The sequence below is a fragment of the Achroia grisella genome, unplaced genomic scaffold, assembly GCF_030625045.1.
Source record: "Achroia grisella isolate CSIRO2021 unplaced genomic scaffold, CSIRO_AGI_Agris_v1 utg540, whole genome shotgun sequence".
Taxonomy (NCBI): domain Eukaryota; kingdom Metazoa; phylum Arthropoda; class Insecta; order Lepidoptera; family Pyralidae; genus Achroia; species Achroia grisella.
Genome location: NW_026712925.1, coordinates 1,779,084 through 1,800,237, shown reverse-complemented (window position 1 = coordinate 1,800,237; position 21,154 = coordinate 1,779,084). Strand labels below are relative to the sequence as shown.

The 21,154-nt window shown below is 32.5% G+C and overlaps 2 protein-coding genes across 4 annotated transcripts; one reads left to right on the top strand and one right to left on the bottom strand.

Moving 5' to 3' along the window:
- LOC131847617 (ubiquinone biosynthesis monooxygenase COQ6, mitochondrial) lies at positions 1 to 20,934 on the bottom strand. Its single transcript, XM_059197223.1, has 9 exons — positions 20,611 to 20,934; positions 19,891 to 20,081; positions 18,610 to 18,861; positions 6,285 to 6,392; positions 4,533 to 4,703; positions 3,896 to 4,098; positions 3,226 to 3,341; positions 1,212 to 1,378; positions 1 to 276 (listed from the first exon to the last, which is right to left on the bottom strand). Exons 1-9 carry the CDS (start codon positions 20,789 to 20,791, stop codon positions 247 to 249), a joined length of 1,419 nt encoding a protein of 472 aa, XP_059053206.1. The 5' UTR covers positions 20,792 to 20,934; the 3' UTR covers positions 1 to 246.
- Positions 7,365 to 18,177, top strand: LOC131847615 (transient receptor potential channel pyrexia-like). 3 transcript variants are annotated; one of them, XM_059197221.1, is made up of 14 exons: positions 7,365 to 7,691; positions 12,601 to 12,763; positions 12,955 to 13,180; positions 13,257 to 13,413; positions 13,494 to 13,628; positions 13,743 to 13,971; positions 14,059 to 14,304; positions 14,378 to 14,607; positions 14,940 to 15,078; positions 15,164 to 15,357; positions 15,698 to 15,857; positions 16,271 to 16,566; positions 16,849 to 17,046; positions 17,580 to 18,177. In XM_059197221.1, exons 1-14 carry the CDS (start codon positions 7,656 to 7,658, stop codon positions 17,976 to 17,978), a joined length of 2,808 nt encoding a protein of 935 aa, XP_059053204.1. In that variant the 5' UTR covers positions 7,365 to 7,655; the 3' UTR covers positions 17,979 to 18,177. The 3 variants fall into 3 exon arrangements, with proteins under 3 accessions (XP_059053204.1, XP_059053203.1, XP_059053205.1); XM_059197220.1 differs by lacking the exon at positions 7,365 to 7,691 and adding an exon at positions 11,842 to 11,975; XM_059197222.1 differs by lacking the exon at positions 7,365 to 7,691 and adding an exon at positions 12,047 to 12,098.
- Positions 20,935 to 21,154: the final 220 nt, after the last annotated feature.

Here is a 21,154-nt window from a genome sequence, read left to right as displayed (position 1 = left end):
TAATTTTTTTAATATAGATATAAAAATAGTTATGAGGTAACAATTCTTATATTTGACTAGTAACAATATGTGCATAATACAATTCAATATTTAGAAATCGCTGTATACAAAACTACTTTTTAATTCATAAATATATCCTTTGTACTTTTTAGTACAACTTCCACATTCTGTACATACTATGTACTTCAGTACTGTATGTACTACATTGCTATAGCACGAACAGTAGTTAGGTCCTTGTCTTCTTATTTACGTCGTAGCATGTGACATGATCAATTTCTGTAACAAAACAAATAAATTCAGATATACAATTCTATGAAAACCAATAAAAATACTAAGTTATAATAAAATTAATTATTGTAAAACTGCCATGTAAAAAATCTAAATAACGAAGGTTTGTATGGAAATTCGTTATTTTCGAAGCTAGGGCGAAAAACAATTTATTTGCTTTTTTGGGTTAGATTATAAAATTTTTGTTTTATTTGCTTAATGCCACCATTCCACGCGGACAAAGTTGCGGGACCAGCTAGTATATAATAAATGTTAAAGCAATTAGATAATGTATTAGTTCTGTAGTCGCAACAAACTCAGTGATGATAGAAAAAGCGTGACGGATGTCACCAGCGATAGATAAGACCACCGCTGTAACGCTTGGCACTGATAAGAGAACTCTAATATTGATTTATACAGGACTAGAATATATGAATCTTATTCGGTGAATATAAATTTTATACTGTTTATTCTGCATACATTAGTACTATAATATATATGATAGACAACATCATTTAAATTATACCGTTGCGATTAGCGATTTCATCAATCAGTCAGATATCTTTCTGACTGATTCTCCAGTAATAGAAATATTTGTAAAACCAAACATGTCGAGTGACGCCTATATCAGCCCCATTTGGCATAACAGTTCTAAAAGCTAATAAAATTAAAACGTGCGTAAAGAATTAAAAGAATCTTATTGTTTACTTTTGCCTTTACTATTAGTAGTCAAGATAATAAAGATGTTTTGTTACATTTTATTTTTAAACAATACACTCAGGTAGGGACCATTGTCTAAAAATAAAGCAGGCAGGCAGCAAGCAGGGTAGGGTCGGATGTAGACACATGTAAATATAAAAACATTTGATGAACACTATTGAGTACTCCACCCCTATTCATCACAAAGTTAGTTCTTTTAATAACTGAGAGCACAATTTCCTCACCTTGATAGGCTGCAAGGCGTTGGTGAGTTGAGTTCCCAAACTCCTAACGAGGACAACAGGAGGCAGATCCACAGTATATAGCCGGTATAGCGCATCGACTGCAATCTGCGTTGGTACATTGTGTCTCTGGCGCGAAGTCTCGTACTTTTGTAGCCAGCTATCATGAGCTGTTTAATAATATCAGTAAAGTTAGTATAATTTTTATGAAGATAGCAAACAAGCTGACAGGGCCATATTATAGAACATCGGCACAGTCGTCTACATAATAATAACCCAAGACAATTTACAGAGCATCATCTAAGTCTTCTTAGCTGGGGACTGTCCAAGCTATGAAGACTTTGTGTTATGGGTACTAGACAACAATGGGTACAACTGATAGATATATACATTTTTTTGAAAATACCAAGACATTACAACCGTGTTCATGAATATAAATGTTTATACCGTGCGTGATATTGAACACGTGATTATCGGAGGTATGGCGGTGCTATACCGTCAGAACACTGAGGCCGTCAATATATATGAACAGTAGTCATGTGACGCCTGTAGTACGGTCATGCATTGTCAATTCCTCTATATTTAGGTGACACACCTCCATACTCTGCCATTACAGCATTTTTCGGACTACAAGAGTAAGTAGTACCTTTAAACCTTATAAAAGTACCTTTTTACATAGAATACCCAGGTTTTCTTTATATAATGGTAAACAAATTTATGGTAAGTGGCATCCATCGCCTCATGGATGGATCAACATCACATATATTACATCAATTCTCAAAAAATAATTGTAACGGAAAGTAAATAGTTAAGCAGTAAATATGTAGTGTTTTAAATAGCTGGAATGGCACATAAGGTTCATCTGAATGTAAATGGTAAACGATATCTCGGTATATACATGAACAGCACCACCATGATCTTGTGCCGCCCGTCATGCCAGTCATGCGTTGTTATTCCAGAGGACTAAGATATATTTCTACTGCCTTGTCTCCTGCCTCAACTGAAACTCACTATATTAAAATAGTATAATACTCATCTCAGCAATCTGCAAGTAGGTTATGTACCCACGCATGTGATGATGTACAAGATAACTTTTCCAACGTAGACTACGTTGGAACAAAAGTTATCTTAAGACAAGAGGCATACATAATTTTTATGATTGTCTTTTCAATTCTTAATAGCTTATACTTAAGTAATGCAAAATTAAAAATAATTAATAAATGTTCCCATTAAGTAATTAAGACCGTAGATATGACAAGGAATTGACAACAGACTCATTAACAGAGAACCAATAAAGTAATTATCAGTATGCTACAAGAATTTATATTTGACCGTTTATTGTAATAATAGTAAATACTTAATGTATGTAAACAAATAATTAGTACCATTTCAATATGAAGGCATTGGACAGCAACAGATTATAAAACATTTTATACTGTAAACTAAACATTATCTTTGATTTCGTTGTAATCTTTTGCTTAACTTTAATGAAATTTGTCACATACAAAATAAAGATTATGTCCATATCCCAATACACATAATGCATGTTTTATTTTCAAAAACCAGATGAAGTAGGCTACAGCTAATCCGCTTTCCATCCTTTCCGTCTCCGATGACTCTTCGATTAAATCTTTTAAACTACGCAACGGATTTTGATACAGTTTTAGCAACAGATATAGAGTGATTCAAGTGGAAGGTTCATATATATAATGCATGTACAGCCGTTTGAAGCAAATAGCTAGTTAGTTATGATTGTTTTTTAGTTAATAATTTAGAAATATAGAAAGACATTTTTTAAATTAACTGATAATACAGGCGTTTTGTCACTTCGTCTTTTGTACTAAAATTGTGGACAAGTGTTATTTTAATATACAATTTCATAAAAGCTTTCACCAATATAAAGTCAGAATATTAATACGCTCAAATAAATATACGTGATTATATGAGCTCAGACTAGAATATTTTTTAAGTAACTTGACTAATCAACTGTATATCAGCAGCCTATGATTTTACATACTTATATCTAATCCCATATAGATGGCATCTGCGAGAAATTCGGTGAGATCCTTTACGTCCCCGAAGCCGAGGTTAACACCTTGTCCTGCCAACGGGTGCACACGGTGCGCTGCATCACTGCAAATAAATATCTACAGTTTAACCATTTATTGCATCAGGTTCGATACTCATACGATACAAACATTTGTATTCATCAACACGGTTGTTGCATTGGATTCTCGTCTGTATATTAAGTATTTAAAAAAAAAGAAATAAGGATGTCTATTATTTGTCTACTTGTCATAGCACAAATTATGCTTTGTTTAGGACTAGATGACACTTAGTAAATAGTTCAGAGTAATAAATATCTTTAATTGACGAGGTAGACTTTGGTAAGAAATTATCTGCGTACATTTGGCTCAGCTATTTCAATTGCCAAGCAGCTTGCTTTGTAAGCCGTTTCAGTTAAAGGGTTAGGCAGTCAATCTATAGGTTGCAACGGTATGCCATTATCAAGATATCATTACATCTTACTTCTCCGGTCTTTTAACGCATGCTGGGTACAAGCGTCACATGGCGATGTGATGATTGTAGTTTTATATATATACAGGTGGTTGCCATCTGCCATCAGCTGGGCCGTCAGCGTGTTTAGCATTACAGTTAAGTAAAAAAATATCTTTACAGTTATTTACCCGACAAGAGCTACACCAGGGGCGATATATCTGGTGCTGTGGCCAAAACCGAGCGGAAATCCGGCGCGGGAGGCCGGTACGACACTTTCTATCGACGGTGGCAATTGCCTCGCCGCGCCATCCGGCAGCCCGAAGCTCTTTAGACATGACCCGAACCAAGCTGTACACGCTTGTACTGCACTGCTGTGTGGGTAATGCTTCCACTGTGGGCCCGTTTTAGTACAATGTCAATGGAATTATTGCAATTTATAAAGCTTAATTAATTAAGCTACTAATACATTGGACTAGGAATTTCGTAAATATTTAAATTAATACATCTAGCGAATATAGCGAAGCCTCTGCTTCGACGTATATAAAATAATTGCCATTTCATATTCTAATTAAAATTAAAACGTAAAAAAATCTTTTGACAAAGTTGGCAAGGGTTGGAAAGAGAACTCTTTCAGTCAAGAAATTATTTAATAAAAATTATATGGAAGATAAAATTTTTGAAAAGTAAAATTCAGCCACACTTGCTATTTAATTATTTTGAATCTTTCTGTAGGCGAATGTTTTTTATAAACTAATGTTATGTTTTTTGTTGTTTGGTTAAGTATATTATAGAAAATATATTTTTTAAAAGTTAATGGTAAATTACCAAAGCGTCATTGAGTTCATCTACGAATTGTTCTTCAGGCAGCTTCAACAACCGCTTGGCGTGCTCGACTGTGGTGGACCACACCAATGAACTGCGCTTCGAGTCGAGAGGTAGCAGCGCTACGGGACCAGTTGGCAGCCACCGTTGCCATGCTGTTGTGTTTTCTGTTTCCTGTGTATTTTAAGAATTTAATAAAGATTTAATGATAATAATGGTATGAATGGTATGATTTTTTTTTACCATGGAGAATTCACACAGAGTCAGCTAATACCTAAGTATTTAGATATATATTTTTTGTAATACATACTTAATATACGTAGGAAATAACTCGTTCTATTTTTTTTAAATTACTTAATACAATATACTTTCATATATAGTATATATACGAGTAGAGATATACAAGCAGTTATACTCATGAATGCAAATGATTGCACCGTGCGACGAATCGAATCCGCGACCATCGGAAGAGTGCTAAACCGCTAGACCATCGAGGCTGTCTATCTTTCCATTTGTAGAACGTTAAGTTTAATTAACAATATGAATCAATACTATGTTTTGAAATGCATTTATTTACCACTTAATATATACTATGTTTTAACCTTAAACAATTTGAATTAATTTAATGCCGACGTCATTTAACTGTTATATATTTGTAAATTTACAATACACTGTAAAGTTCCACCAATTAACATTGATAAGAAAGATAATAAACATAAAAGTTAGTAAGGATGGATTTGTTCCTGTATGGAAAAATACTAGATGGATTGGAATTAAATTTGGTACTCTATTAGTAAAATGCATATATGAATACAAAGACGACAAAATATATTATTACATAAAGATTTTCCATAAGAAGGAATTAAGAATATATTAAAGACAACTGTGTGTTCCATAAAAATTATCATTACGTACTTTGAACAAAAATAACTATCATCCCCCGTTATGTGTTTGTACGGCTGTGAATTTTGGCGGTGAAAAATCTTTCTCAAAATATATAGCTCTATTTTTTTAAAAACTCCCGCGCAAATGTTGCTCAATGTTAATGTTACTATTCCCGCCCTCTCTTGACGGTTAATGAAAAACTTTGGCGATTGCTTATGAAAACTAATTGCAAATAAAAATACTAGCCAGTAAGATAATATAATTATGATTAAAATATGTAGATAGACGGCAGCAACCGTTTATAGATTAACTGGTAAGGACCGTTTAGCGAGAATATTTTTTTTTCATGCATAATGGAATGGTTCACACGACTTTGCTAACGGATTATGCTGGCGAGGCAACAGTGGATATAATAATAAGATGAGCATGAGGTCAGTACCGATTTCTTCTAATGTCATTGTGCACTGGAGCTATTGTATTATGCCTTGACGTGCAGATTATGGACGGATTATATTATATTAGAGTACTAAAACTTATTTTATTAGTTGTCCTAATACTGATCTAAAATAGGAAGGACTTATGATGCGCTTGAAGGTCCACGCCTACCGGATAACCGCGGATATGACTTATCTTGACGGCATCGTTATGGGTCTAAACCTCGACTTAGGCCTTGCTGTAAATTAGATCTGCGTTGGAATGAAACAGTAACGGTCGGAAGAGGCTAAACTGTATATTGTATCTTTAGCTTTGAAGCAATTACTTACTTTTCGTTATTCCAGTTCAAAATTGGAAAAATGAAGTATAACAATAGATTTATCTATATGTTTACCTATTATACATACTAGTACATACTTAACATATTATGTATACCTCGGCAAGATGCAAAGTAGCTACCACACCCATGTGGTCGTAATTCCATGACAAGTTCTGTACACCCATTGCATTCCGGACGGCGGAGTTGGCGCCGTCTGCGCCTATCTGAAAACCAAAAATAATAGGTTAATGTATAATTACTGATTTAAACTTATATCACGACTGTTTATACTATGTAAAAAGATATTATAGCTTTTTTTATGTTTTCCAGCTAGTATGATACGAATGGTGGATGGTCATGAGTCGACTGGGTTGGGACCTATTAGCAAAGTTAAGTGTTATCAGATTATTATGACTCTCCGCTGCCTCGGCACTGGATATTTATTCCTATGGAGAAATAAACATGCGCCGGAGATGAGGATGCGTTTCGGGGTCGGGTCATCTTTACATTGTATAAAATGGAAGTCGCTTCCACGGTCTGCTCGCTTAATTCTTTTAAACTATGCAACGGATTTTATTGTAGTTTTTAACAATAACATTCTTTCACCTACTAAAAGCATTAATAACAGCGAAAAGTATACGTTGTATTTTTTTTGATTTGGCTTTTCTTATAATAATTGACCTTGTACAATATGTAAAATATAAAGTTACCAATAAGATTCAAAATTACCATTTAACCATCATATTCAATACATACGTTTTCCTAAACATCCACCTCTTCGGTAGAATAGGTAAGTTTATTCGAACAGATGCTATTTATATTAAAATCATAATATAAACAAAGGCAATGATCGGTTCGCAATTACTGTAGTATGTTTTTGTATCCAATCTTCAGTAAGAAATTTCAGTGAGAGGATATCAAGCAACGATATCTTGTTTAAATTATATTTTTGCTATTTTCTTCATACTAACGTGAAACAATGTATAAATGTAATGTAAAATGTACGTTAAGATAATTTATGCAGAGTTTTTTCTTTGAAAAGATATTGGTTATAGTCAAAATTGTTATTTTATAGGTGTCTCCAGTGAATATTGTTTCTTAATCTATTATTAATCATTGCATCAAAATAGAATCTATTGTTTATAACGCATTCATTTCATTTTGTTTGTATGACTATATTTCATATCCTGTACATATACATATTTGTACAGAAATTATAAATACGAAAATTATTCATATGGATCAGCATATCTGTATATACATATTATACATTGCGTCATAAGTGATCTGCTTTCTGAGAAAAATCAAGGAGGATTGTTAATACACCGGCATTTACCGCCAAAGTGGGACGCGGTGAGCTGCCGATGGTATTAATGGGGTTACACAAATGATTCTTTATTAAAAGTGAGATAAAAATAAATGTGAGTGCTTCTATCAATCACCCGTGTCCAGTGGCTTGTGATAGTGCTAATGTTCACGCAAGGACTATGTTGTGTGATCCTGTAATTGACAACATACAGCCGGTAAGTATTACTATTGTTTCTTTTTACAATTTACATATTTGCTATATTTAGATAATTTGCTAGAAACATTTAAGATATTAATATTGTTTCTTTAAATTATCTTTATTATTTGTTATTGTGATAATTTTCTGGAAATATTTTAAGGTATTAACACGTAGGTTGATTGTGTTTATATATTGTTAAGACTATAACAAATGTTTTACTTTAAGTACTTACTAGTACCTTATATTACCATTACCTAAGGAGGTATATATATAGAGACATACTATTTATTTCAAGGCTATATTTCTTATATTTTTTTTACTAAAGCTAAAGACGACTGTAAACTAACTACGCCAGTAACTATACGCATTCTAATGGGTAGCCAGAAGTAGAAAAGAAAACATTCGAGAGCCAAGTAAAACTTTAATTATTTTTATCTCTGGTGCTTAGAGTGTATATTTTACGAGTATACGATTTTTATTGAGCATCATAATTAATTTATTTAATAACTACAATATTTGTTTCTTACGACAATCATAATTATTGTAAAATAGATACTTTAGTTAACTACTTCAAGCTAACTTAAATATATTTTAATTAAAAATCCATAATAATCCCTAAAATATCATAGAAGCAAAATTAATAATATAAATATTTGATGGCCATAATTTTAAGACTCAACGTGATACATCAAGACATAAGCTTCAATAATATAATGATATAAATAATCACAACATTTATTGAACTAAATATTTAGTCATTATATTAAAGTTATTTGTCTATGCTTGTGAGCAAAATTATGCATAAAGAAAACTCGTAAACCTAGACAGAACAATGAATCCAAATTCTCCAAAATAGTTATCATGTGAACTATACACCTTTTTAGTTCAGGGGCTCCACATAAATTTTAAATGTATATATGTATTAATGATTTAGAAGCATGACATTATAAATAAGGGATTTTAAACAATGACTAATAACGTTGTTGATAATTTGAGGGGTGTATAGGTACACTCATTGCCCAACAAATCGTTAGTCGATCATCACCGAGAACGTAAAACCGAATTCATGGTTTGATAAATGTTTCGCTGAAATGGTTTAAAGCAACACCGATCAACTCGACGTATGTCTAAACATAGTTTAAAATAGACCATTACTTTAATACAAAATAACGTAAACACTTATCTTGGCCAACAAAAGGATATAATACTCAGTATCCATGTGGTATGTACTATTAATTAATAGAAATTAGAATTGAATGTGCTCAAAATGTAAGCGAGTAAGTACTAGCGGACCCAGCAGACAACGTCTTGCAACGCCATCTACCTGGTTTAATTGAGTTTATTTATCCATTGAAATCTACGCACAAAATGTCATTCAAAAAGTTCCAGCAGTATAAGAGCAGTTAGGTGACAAAAACACGTACATGTACTCTACGCCTCACTATCTACTATCGTTGAAATCCGTATCCATTACTATGATAAATGCGAATTTATGTGTCTGTTTGTTACCTTTCCACAACTAAACGGCTGAACGGATGTTAATGTTCACCATGAGGATAGATTGTATCACGAGGAGGGATATAGGCTAACTTTTAATCCAATTTAAGTGGAGGAAGTAGCGGGTAATAGCTGCTTACGTTAATATATTATTCTCTATATTCTTATTTGCCTAATACAAACCTCACGCTGACAAAGTAAAGAAATGTCACGATACAGTTCACTCGTGAACTGTATCTACTATTATATTATTTCCAATAATTTGCGCTATTTAGGTTTCTGTACAGAACACCATAAATTGTAAATTTCATATTAAATTTCCAGCAGTAGATAGGTATGTATGCATTCGGTTATGAGATGGTCGGATATTTGGCTGTATTTGCACGTTCCCTAAAGCATATGGTTTTAGTCACAGTTAATGACATGTTTAGAACAGACGTTGTATGAATGCAGTGACCTATATTTTCTACTAATATCATAAATGCAAAACTGCGTCTGTCTGTTTCTTATCTTTTCACAACAAAGTACTCGTATCTGAATGGATGGATGAAATTTGGATACAAACTTACAACAGCACTTATTTGTCGATATAATGCTATTTGGTCAACAATTTGTTTCTACAAGTAATATCGCCAATAGAGTATTAGTTTGTCTAGGGTCTCTTCTATTTGCTATTGTTGAATGATAAGCCTATGATTTTTTAAAGACAAATAAGCGTGTAGGTACATTAATTACATCATAACTGTTATGATTTTTAAGTAAGTATGAGTTTTAAGTTAGCCTATATCCCTCCTCGTGATACAATCTATCTTCATGGTGAACATTAACATCCGTTCAGCCGTTTAGTTGTGGAAAGGTAACAAACAGACACATAAATTCGCATTTATCATAGTAATGGATACGGATTTCAACGATAGTAGATAGTGAGGCGTAGAAGAGTACATGTACGTGTTTTTGTCACCTAACTGCTCTTATACTGCTGGAACTTTTTGAATGACATTTTGTGCGTAGATTTCAATGGATTCCTGAATGAAATAGACATTCAGCACTAAAATCCTGGAAATGGTGGAAAGATTCTAGGCAAAATTTTATTCAACATAGGACATTTTAGGCATATATCTATAGAAGTCAAGTTTTTTCTATTAATATTTTTTACTACTAATGAAATTAACTTGCGGTTCTTAATTTATTTTAAGTATCAGAATGCTTTTGTCTTCAAGGAAATCGGCGACACAAAAGCTCGTTCCATAACCAAAATTCTCTTGAGGAAAGTTCTCTAAAACTACACCTTGTTCATTTTAATTCTGGAACGTGTTAACAAATTCCTGTTGATAGCGAGTCGAAACAACCAACAATATACTCGTATATTAGAATATTGCCGTACTATATGTCGTAATACATATTGTTGAAGCATTATATGAAAATACTGCAAATATAATTTGTAGAGATTTCTCTGGAACCGTGACGTGTTCTTAAATTAATTATTCAACGGAAATTAAGATAAATTACATTTATCCTGGTTTAATTCGTAAATAGCAAGACGACTAAATTTGTTGCACGTCAAAAGATCAAAGATAGACGCTTCAGAATTCTTTGAATGCACACTGTTGAGGATACGTATTTAACTTTGTGTAATTATTTATTGTCACCTCGAGACGGTTTTTAGTTCTTAGGTATTAACGTATAGATCTTACAGATTTCATATCTATAAGGTTCGCTTATAATTAAACCTAGTCTAAAAAATGTTTACTCCTGGATTGATAAGTACGGAAAGTTTCATACTAATTTTGACAATTAATTGTAATTGATTGATTAAATATTCATCTCTTACTATTTATTAAATTATCAAAGCGATACAAAATGTCTTTTCTCAATCTTCATTTAAGACTTATTTGATCTTATTGTCATACTTCTTAAAGCTCTGATTTTTACAGTAATATTTATTCTTTCACGCTTATTTTGGTAGTATTCGTAGGTACTAGATTTGCACGATATATATATGTTTGTCATATTTGATTTACAATAAATCATTTATGTGACCTAGATAAGAAATCTAAACCATATCAGAAATTAAGAAAATAAACAGTTCTGATGTTAAAAATAATTGCGTAGGCGATACCAAACAGCGTGACACGTGGCGTCGTTATAAAATGTCATATTGTGCCATATAGATGGGAATAGTATAAGAAAACAGTTTAATAGAGGACGTCATTAAATTCCTTTTAATTGAAAACAATTCAACATATTTTATTATAAGCAGTCGATAAAAAATATTACGTATCTTCATATATTTTATAGTTATATATAGCTATATTTTAATACAATGATAAAATGAAAAGTTAATCTAATGTCATATTGTTAGACGAAATCTTGTTTTTAAAACCGAAAGTTCAATTGACATTGTTAGAGATTTGTTATTTGAATATTACTCATTTTGATGAAGTTTTAGTATAACACCTATACTAAATCATCATGGTCTGTTGAAATCAACATGAGTGTGTTTTAAAAATAACGCTATTATAACACAAGTAAGGTCGTAAATCAAAAGAATGTAATCGCTAAGAAAATCGTTGTCTACGCCGTTGCCAATACATACAACTGAAAAGATACTTTTTATTCTAAAATTGATAATACGTGAATTATATGAACTTTGCGTTCCATTATAATTCCCAAAATATGTGAGACGTCGGCCTAGACAGTTATCAACTAAGAGAGCTTTCAGTTTTAAGAGAAGCGCCCACACGGGCAGCACTCTTGCGCAGACATGTCGAACGCGAAGAAAAAAAAAGTCATAAAGAAAAAGGTCACTATTTATGTCATTTAATATAATTCCTTTTTTAACTTGGTAATTTTAACAGTTATCGTATGTGTTATTAAAATATGTTGTGAGTGAAAAACAGCCCATGAAAATATATTTTTATATGAGGTTTGTGGAATAATTGACCATAACATTATTCTAATGATGATTATATATATTTAATGTTTTAAATTTGTTAACAACAGATAAAAATAAATATTTAGTTACTAGAATGTACAGCAATGAAATTACACTTTCTTTTAATAACGTAGCGAATCGGTTTGACGTTCAGGTTTTACAATACGTAATAATAAAATGCAAACCAAACATACATAAAACAAATAAAAATAAATAAATGACAGTATATAAACCCATATGAATATCAGTTACGTGATATAGAAATTAGCGGAAACACAGGCTGAATAGTTTATTACAGTTTTGTTCTATTTAGAGAACGAACTGAGGAGCTGTATACTCTACAGATTTTTTACTCTATATTTTTGTATTATAAGAATTTTAACAACATTGTTACTGATTGAACATCCGCTAGACTAATAGGGGCTGCCGGGTATGGGTCTCAACCCTATACTTTTTATGCCAACATCTCTTTTTTTATATTTGCTGGTTACAGCTGTACCGTGAAGGTAGCGCACGATGGTGTGCTATGAGCCAGCTGGGGGAGGACTCCGACGATGATGTCGAGGCAGGTTACATTTCTAGCGACGAGTCGGGTCACGCTGCCGATCTTGCAGAAAGACTGAGGGTTAAACCATCTAGGGATATTTGGGAAGTAGGTAAGTATACAGCGATATTTAGATAGATAGATACTGATAAATTTAGATAGTAGGAAATATATGATTTATTATGCTTGGACTGTCATTGCTTCATGTATACACTAAAGTCATTAATAAATTAAAATATACTCCATCATTATAATGGATTAATCAAATTATTGTAAATATATGTTAAATTATACTGTCTACAGATGAGATCTTATATAGTTTACGCCGACTTCCACAAGCTGAAGAAATATTAGTGCTAATAGAGTCAGGACAATATGACGAAACCATCTGCTTGCTTTCTGAAACGTTTCGAGGAATTGGAGAGCGGACAGCAGTGTTATGGGCTTGTTGGCTTGGTTGTAGTTCATTACTCTCTAGATTAATAATTAATTTGGATGTCGACCCTAACAGTCGTGATGAAGCGGGGAGGTAACTAATCGAATAAATTTGAATACATATGTAATGAATCAATGAAATGTAAAAATATACTGCAATTTGCTTCTAGGACATGTTTACATTTAAGTTGTTTAGTGGGTAACGAAGAATGCGTCAAACTGCTATTAGAACGCGGTGCTGATCCAAATAAATGGGACTCCTATACGGATAGAAAAGCTACGCCATTGCATTGCGCTGCCAGCGCAAAATCCTTGCCCTGCGTGAAGGTAAAAATTAAAACAATAACCGATCTAATTTAACACTGATGAAATTTTATATAAAAAATATTGAACATTACTTTTTACAGATGTTACTTGACTATAGGGCTGATGTAAATGCTGGTCTAGAAGAACGTACTCCATTGCATTACGCAGTGTTGAGTGATGCAAAAGATGTAGTAAGCGCATTATTAGAAGCAGGAGCCTGTCCAGATACTCCGCAGGTATCTGTTTTAATTCAATCATTTTTGATCGATTACAAACGCTATTTTTACAAACTATGATGTAGATTACACTTTAAATTGTATCTAATTAGTTATACTTTGGTTTACAATCAGGTGTTTACAGAAACTCCGCTTCATGTGGCAGCATCTTTAGGCTCAGCTTCTTGTACAAAGTTGCTATTAGATGCGGGTGCCGATGTTAGAGCTGCGATGGGTCCAGGACGCGCGACTGCGTTACATTTAGCCGCAGAAGATGGCCATGCTGAATGTGCACAATTACTCCTTGATCATGGAGCATGTATTGACAAAGCTAATTTTAGAGGACAGACACCTTTACATTTAGGTGAGTTTAAAATTAACATAAACAATGTTAACGAAATCAAATTAAAGAAATCACATTACTTCTTATTTAGACTTTATTTTTTTACAGCGGCTCTAGCGCAATCTGTGGAGGTTGTGGAGCTTTTAGGTGGAAGAAATGCGGATGTGAGAGCTCGAGACAGTGACGGAAGGACTCCATTACATGGAGCCATTGTAAGGGGAGCCCGAGCTTGTGATGTGGCACGATTATTGCTATCAGTCGGTGCAGATCCAAACGCACCAGACAATTTCGGATACACTCCATTACACATAGCAGCTTTAAATGAATTTTCTGCTTGCGTATTGTTATTATTAGGTAAACAATTTATCACAATTGTTATGTTAACGAATTTTGTAAGTCATTAGACTTTTTTGTTAATTTTTTTTAGATTATGGTGGAGATGTCACACTTCGTACCAATGGCGGTGTATCGGCTCTTTCGTTCATCGTCCGCCGAGTACCTGATGTCATTCCTCGATATTTATGTAAACTTGATGACGCTGTGCACGTGAGTGAGCACGAACTAGGGGACGTGGACTGTGAACTGACAATTGATTTTAGACCACTAGTGCCATGTCTATCGAGGGGTGAATCTGAGTTGTTGCTAGCTTTTATTGAGGTATTTTTAGTATTTGTTTCTTTATTTTACCCGAATATGGTTTCATAGCAATTTGTTATTCGAATTAATACAGGGTTTTACTTAGAAGTTTCTTTCTCCTATACCAATACATTAGCACTTTGTTTCTATAGTCCCTCACATATAACATCGTCAGAATAAAAGTTGTTCAACAAACAATATTATCACATTTTTACTCAAATAATATTATTATATTACTCTCTAATAATTTTTAATTTGTGAGTCTACTTCAAAAGGAAGAATGTATTTGTGACACGAAATAAATATTAGTAGTATTAATATATACTAGCGACGTATTATCGTTCTTCTTTCAGGTAGGCCATAAAGACGTTTTAAAACATCCTGTAGCGGAAACATTTTTATATTTAAAATGGAGAAGAATCCGAAAGTTTTTTGTTCTCAGTTTCATATATCACGCATTATTTATTACACTATATAGCCTGTATATATTACGTGAGTATTACATTATTATATGTAGAATGGCTATAGATCGTGTTAGTAAAATAATTTATTTGTATGTATTACGCTTTCTTTCCAGAAATATTCTTGTGTGAAGACGTCACTTGTGCTGTACCACCTTACCTACGTCCGGTGCAGTATCTAATTCTACTTCTTAACACGTGTTTCTTATCAAAGGAAATTTTTCAAGCGTTTCTCGGCTGGTCGGCTTATTTTCGACAATGGGAAAATTGGTTACAGTGTGGAATAATTCTTGGTGTTTTCTTATGTACAGTAAGTATTTCTTTTATCTCTTTTGTTATTCTGCATTCCAATGACGCGGTTGTAGGCAAGTTGCTTGGTATATTCGATTTTCCCAGGCGGATTTCTCAAATTAAACTTTCGATTTTATATACATCAGATCTGGTGCTAATATTGTGTAATTGATAGACTTAAATAAAGATTTTACTTATTAATTAGCAATATTATTTATTAGTTTTCTTGTTTGTTTCACCAATACTCATAACCCACAATAGCCGAGTACTTAAAAATGGTTTGTATGAGGTTTTAGTTTTGATCCATAAACGAGTGTTTTATCTGTTATTATTATGTATTATATTAAAAATTTTCGCAGATACCTAGTTGGGATATGGACAATGGAGTTGTAAGGCACAATACCTCGGATTGGCAACACGACGTAGCGGCCATAACAATATTTTTCTGTTGGTTGGAGCTGATGATGATCATAGGACGGTTTCCAACTTTTGGATTATATGTACAAATGTTTACAACAGGTAACAAACGATTTTTTATGTAACTAGAATGACAAGTTGACGGCTCACCTAATCGTAACTGACTATGTAATTTGTATCGTACTATCTGTGCCCGCGGTTTCCCCCGCGTGAAATTTATACTCTATGTGTTATTCTGAAGTATAAGCTATATTATTGTAAAGTTTCATCAAAATCCGTTCAGTAGCTTTTGCATGAACTAGTAACATAGACCCATCCACCCTAAAAACTTTGAAGGTAGCAAAATCATGACACTAGTTGTTCATGCATAGATACCCAATATCTGTAACATATGTAAGGTTGATTATGATACCCCAACAACAAAGTTAAGAATTTGGCCTTAAAAGGGACGTCAATTTAACTTGACGGTTATCTACTTAAAAATAAATTTACGAAAGAATATTTCTTTTTTGCAGTGACAGTAAATTTTGCAACATTTCTTTTGGCGTACAGTTGCCTACTCATTGCTTTCGGTCTGGCATTCAGCGTCCTGTTCAGCAACTATCCAGCATTCCACCTCCCTGCTGGTTTGGTTAAGACCGTTATGATGATGTCCGGAGAGCTCGAATATGAAGATATATTCTACAACAACTGTACCAACTCTCAGATTCAATATCCTTTGACGGCGCATGGAATGTTTTTAATATTTGTTTTGCTGGTTACTGTTATATTGACTAATTTGTTGGTTGGTTTAGCTGTTAGCGATATTCAGGCGAGTATTTAATATCTATTTTTAATCGATATATTTCTTTCGGTGTTTCGTGAGAAATAGTTTTGAATTTTTACCTAAAATTTGATAATTTCTGGGAAAGAGATTTATATCTCTATAATAAGTCGAAGTCTACAAAAGTATTATACACAATAAAAAAGCTATTTTAACCATATTCTTTTTCTTAAGCGTGAAGGAAAGAATCAAACTGTTCAATATATCAAAAACCTTAATTAGATGGTAGACACGTTTTCATTAATAAAAGTAATTTGAAAATTATTATAGGCTCTACAAGAAGGTGCTGGCTTGGACCGATTGGTGCGGCAAACGCAACTAATATCCCACCTCGAGAGTATGCTCTTCAGCTCTCTGCTGACCTGCGCTCCGAAGCAGTTGCTGGCGGTACTGAGATGGGGTGCCCTTTTAACAGCATCCCAGACACGAACATTGAATATTAGACCTAACGACCCGAGGGAAAGCAGGGTAAGCTGCACCGATGTCGTACACAAAAACTCTGGAAGACGCTAAATCGTGACAGGCCTATTTAATAAATAGGTGGAGTCTGTTATACAACTTTCGATCAGTGACTATGATACATCAGTTATGATATTCACTAGCAAAACACAGTCACTACATCAGAATTTATCCTAATTTATACGAAAAGTAAATGTGTCACTTCTAAAATGTTTGAATTATTATACTATTTACATATACTACTTATTGCAAGTCTTTCTTTCACTAAAATATAATAGTATAATCTAGTAAACTGTTTCAATATACATAATTTTATTTAAATAATTAAGATTGAGTGAATGTAAATCGAGATCTACGATACTCTAAAATAATAATAAATAATAAATAGACAGCCACAATACATACATTTCTCATATAATCACAATGCTTTCTGCTAAATATGTATTGATTATTTAATCATTAACCTAACTATTAAAAAACAACAAGGTTATATAGTTTATTATAATGTGGAAAATTTCTAATCTATTTCATTTAAATTTCAGATACCAAAAGATTTAATAACTTCGATATACAAAATGGTAGCCAGTCGCAAGGATACAAAAAGAAGCGTTCGGAAGAACAACAATTATGAATTCAGAATAGGAAAATGTAAAATAGACGAAGACATTGCGAGGCAAGTAGTTAAACGAAAAAGTTATTTATACGATCGATATTCATTTGAGAGCCAACATGTTGAACGAAGAAAGAAAACTACCTCAGGATCCGGTGATAATAAGGGTAGACCAGTTTCCGTAAACATCAATACAGTACAGGATCTCTGTATGGTTGATATTAAGAATCAATTAGTAGAGTTATCAAAAAAAATCAATAGGCTGATTGAAACTAATGAAACAAGGTTCAAAGTGATTGAAAAGAAATTAAATGATATTCAACCTCCATAAAATGTAATGTTGACATAAGAATTCATTTTTAATCTAATAAACATATAAAATTGTCCAAAATAAACTTGAAAAAGGTTAAAAAGTAATTTAAGACTATGATTTGCCTATGTTGTAGATCATTAATTTAAGGAATATAGTACCTATGTGTATTTTTTAGTATGAGTGTATGAAGAATATACACTTTGGAAGAGAAAATTACGTGTGTAGAAATTACACAGCATGCAGTATTTTTAATGAATTAAATAGCATAGCTTTGATGCACAAATAGCATTCATTTAATACAAACATTAAAAATGAGTCTGTAGAACCAATTTAGACTTTACAATCTACAAGCATAAAAGAAAAAGGTCATAAACAGCACATAACTCTCTATGAAGGAAATATTTCATTAACAGAATTTGGTATTAATTTAAGTTATTAAATATGTTATACTTTAAGGTTTATTAAAATTACTATTTGTTTTCTATTTTATTGGAGTTGCTTTAAAGTTTAAATTTTATTAAGTAATAAGGTTATAAAAAATAAATGCCCTTGATATAATTCAGTGGACTATTGTTACTATTAAATATAGTCATTTGGAATATATTGTACTATGCCATGTAGATGTGTATTTTATTTATTTAGTACTTACTAGTAGTTGACATGAATATGTATCCCCATTATTCATTTTTACAATATTGTTTGATGATGCTTCATGTTTTGACAATTCATATCCAGATATTTTTGCTCCATACACAATATTTACATTTTTAATATCAGTCGAAGTCAATTCTTTATTGACTGCATGTAACAATAGATCATTTTCAACAATGTATGCAACATCGTCATCCATGATGTCAGCACTATTGAAAGAGATCAATGCATCAGAAGATGCATCCCACACCTGAAATATTTACAACAAAAAATGTGAATCTAATGGGGTGAACAGAGATATTGTAAAGAAAACCTATATTCTCAAAATAGCTCACAATTTTTTGAGAATATAGGGATCCAATAATATTTTTAGGTATTTGTCATAACAGGACAATTAGCAATGTAGACTGTCACTCAAAGTATTGGGTACTTGCTAGATTTGATCTTCTGATGTTATAATACATATTAAATATATATACACTATTTATATACTATTTTATGTATATTAGTCATAAATAAATTACTTGATTTTATTTATGTCTTTAATATAGATAAAAATAGTATATACATGGTGTGTATAAATATATAAAGCCAATAACCCATAAAGTTATGTTACATCACTTTGTTTTGGTACATCAGAATAAACTGAAATCAGTAAACAGTAGCCTAGATCTGGAATATGTATAGGAAGAAATTGCCTCTACTAAATAACTAAATAAACTGGTAAGTATTTACATGACAATAAAAAGTTAATTTTAAAAATTGTAATTATTCAAACTATAGTAGTGATGGCAGGTCAGATATTCCACTTACACTCCACTCAAGTTTTAAGCCATATTTAAGAATTAATATATATCTGACAGACCCAATGGTGATCAGAACCATCACTAATAATAATTATTCCAAGGCCCTGCTACATTGTATTCTTTAAAAATCTCCAGTAAAATATGAGGATATAAAGTGATGCATTCATAATATCATAAACAGTTGAGAATGTCAATAGTCAAGATAATATATATTTACTAGCTGATGCCGCAAACCTTGTTTTGCCAGGGAACATTGTTTTTAGACGTTAGGGTTGGACAACCCTTTTCACTTAAGGGTATGAAAAATAGATAGTAGCCTATTCTCAGACCCACTGAATACATATGTATGTATACTATTGTATACAAAAAAATTCATAAAAATTGGTCAAGCTGTTTCAGGGGAGTATGGTAACTAACATTGTGACATGAGAATTTTATGTATAAGATTAAAAGTGCATTGTTTTATAACTCACCTGCATGTGTCTAACAGGCTGAAGCCGTGCATTTTCTATATGCTGCCATATATCCAAAGAACTCATCAAAGATTTTGTGTTCTGACTTAGTGCTACTACTCTGTTGCTGTATTCTGGTTTCAATTCATATTTCTGTTGTGGACTGCCCTCCAATAACAATACTTTTAAATGTGACAATAGAGAATTTTTGCCTGAAAACATTTTTTTTTATTCAATGATAATGACACATACTTGTGGTAACCAGCACTACCAGTGGTGGATGAAGAATGACAGGATGTCATCATCATCGTCAGTGAGGTCAGTTAGCAAATCAGAGCAAATTCATCTGGAATTAACCAATTTGTTTCTAGGGATGGCCAGGTGGAAGTCATGTGACATTGTACATTAACAGAAATTATTGGAAAGAGGTAGCTCATTACCATTTTATATCTATATATATTGATAAAATATAAAATCGTTTTTAAGCAGGGCTTTTCAGTCATATAAGAATAATTTCACTTTAGAGCATTTTTCAAATTTATAAAGTAAAATGAATAAAAGCTAACAAGATTTGTGTGCTCATAATTGCAATTTCTTTTTGTGTGTCTGAGCCCCTTGCCGATGCGGGATACCCTTCCTACTCTGACCATTGTTGAACCCGCATTAAGTGTGTATTTCTGTAAGAAAATATTATGATACTAATACATGATTCAATAAGTATTATAATTAATCACGTCATACCGATAGCACAAGCTAAGGTGCAGCCCACCATGCCACCACCAGCTATTATAACATCGTATTTCTGTTTTATTTGACCATCATTCGAAGAACTCTCTGTATTACTTGTAGACACAGTTCTCGTGTATGTTTTGCTCGTAGTTAGCAGGAGTCGACGAACAGTATAAGTTTTACAGAGTATCATAATTGATTCAAAGTATCGGCTTAGTTTGTGAGAAAACAAGAAAAATATTCAACTTATGTTGTTAATAGATTATGAAATAAAAACAAAATTAATATTTAAAAATTAAATTTATGAAAACATTAAACATGTCAAATGACAGTGAAAGATATACGTCATTATGTCATGCGTGACTGACTTCCTCTGATTCAGAGATTCTTTTTTTTTTCCCCATATTCGTCCATCTCCTTTTCAGTGATGGAACAGGCAAAGATCCTTAGACCGCACAGCCTAGTCTACGTTTAAACTTCTTCAACAACAACAACAACAAGTGATGAGGCCAAAGGCCAATTCTTATGTATGTTTATTCATTATGTTTTCATTCGT

Excerpts from the sequence above, each read along its gene's own strand:
- LOC131847615 (XM_059197220.1), top strand. The coding sequence starts at position 11,937 with ATGTCGAACGCGAAGAAAAAAAAAGTCATAAAGAAAAAG. Across the intron at positions 11,976-12,600 it reads AAAAAGTCATAAAGAAAAAG|CTGTACCGTGAAGGTAGCGC; the intron begins GTCACTATTTAT and ends TGCTGGTTACAG. Across the intron at positions 15,858-16,270 it reads TGTACAAATGTTTACAACAG|TGACAGTAAATTTTGCAACA; the intron begins GTAACAAACGAT and ends TCTTTTTTGCAG.
- LOC131847617 (XM_059197223.1), bottom strand. The coding sequence starts at position 20,791 with ATGATACTCTGTAAAACTTATACTGTTCGTCGACTCCTGCTAACTACG. Across the intron at positions 18,862-19,890 it reads AGCCTGTTAGACACATGCAG|GTGTGGGATGCATCTTCTGA; the intron begins GTGAGTTATAAA and ends TAAATATTTCAG. Across the intron at positions 3,342-3,895 it reads CCTGGTGTAGCTCTTGTCGG|TGATGCAGCGCACCGTGTGC; the intron begins GTAAATAACTGT and ends ATTTATTTGCAG.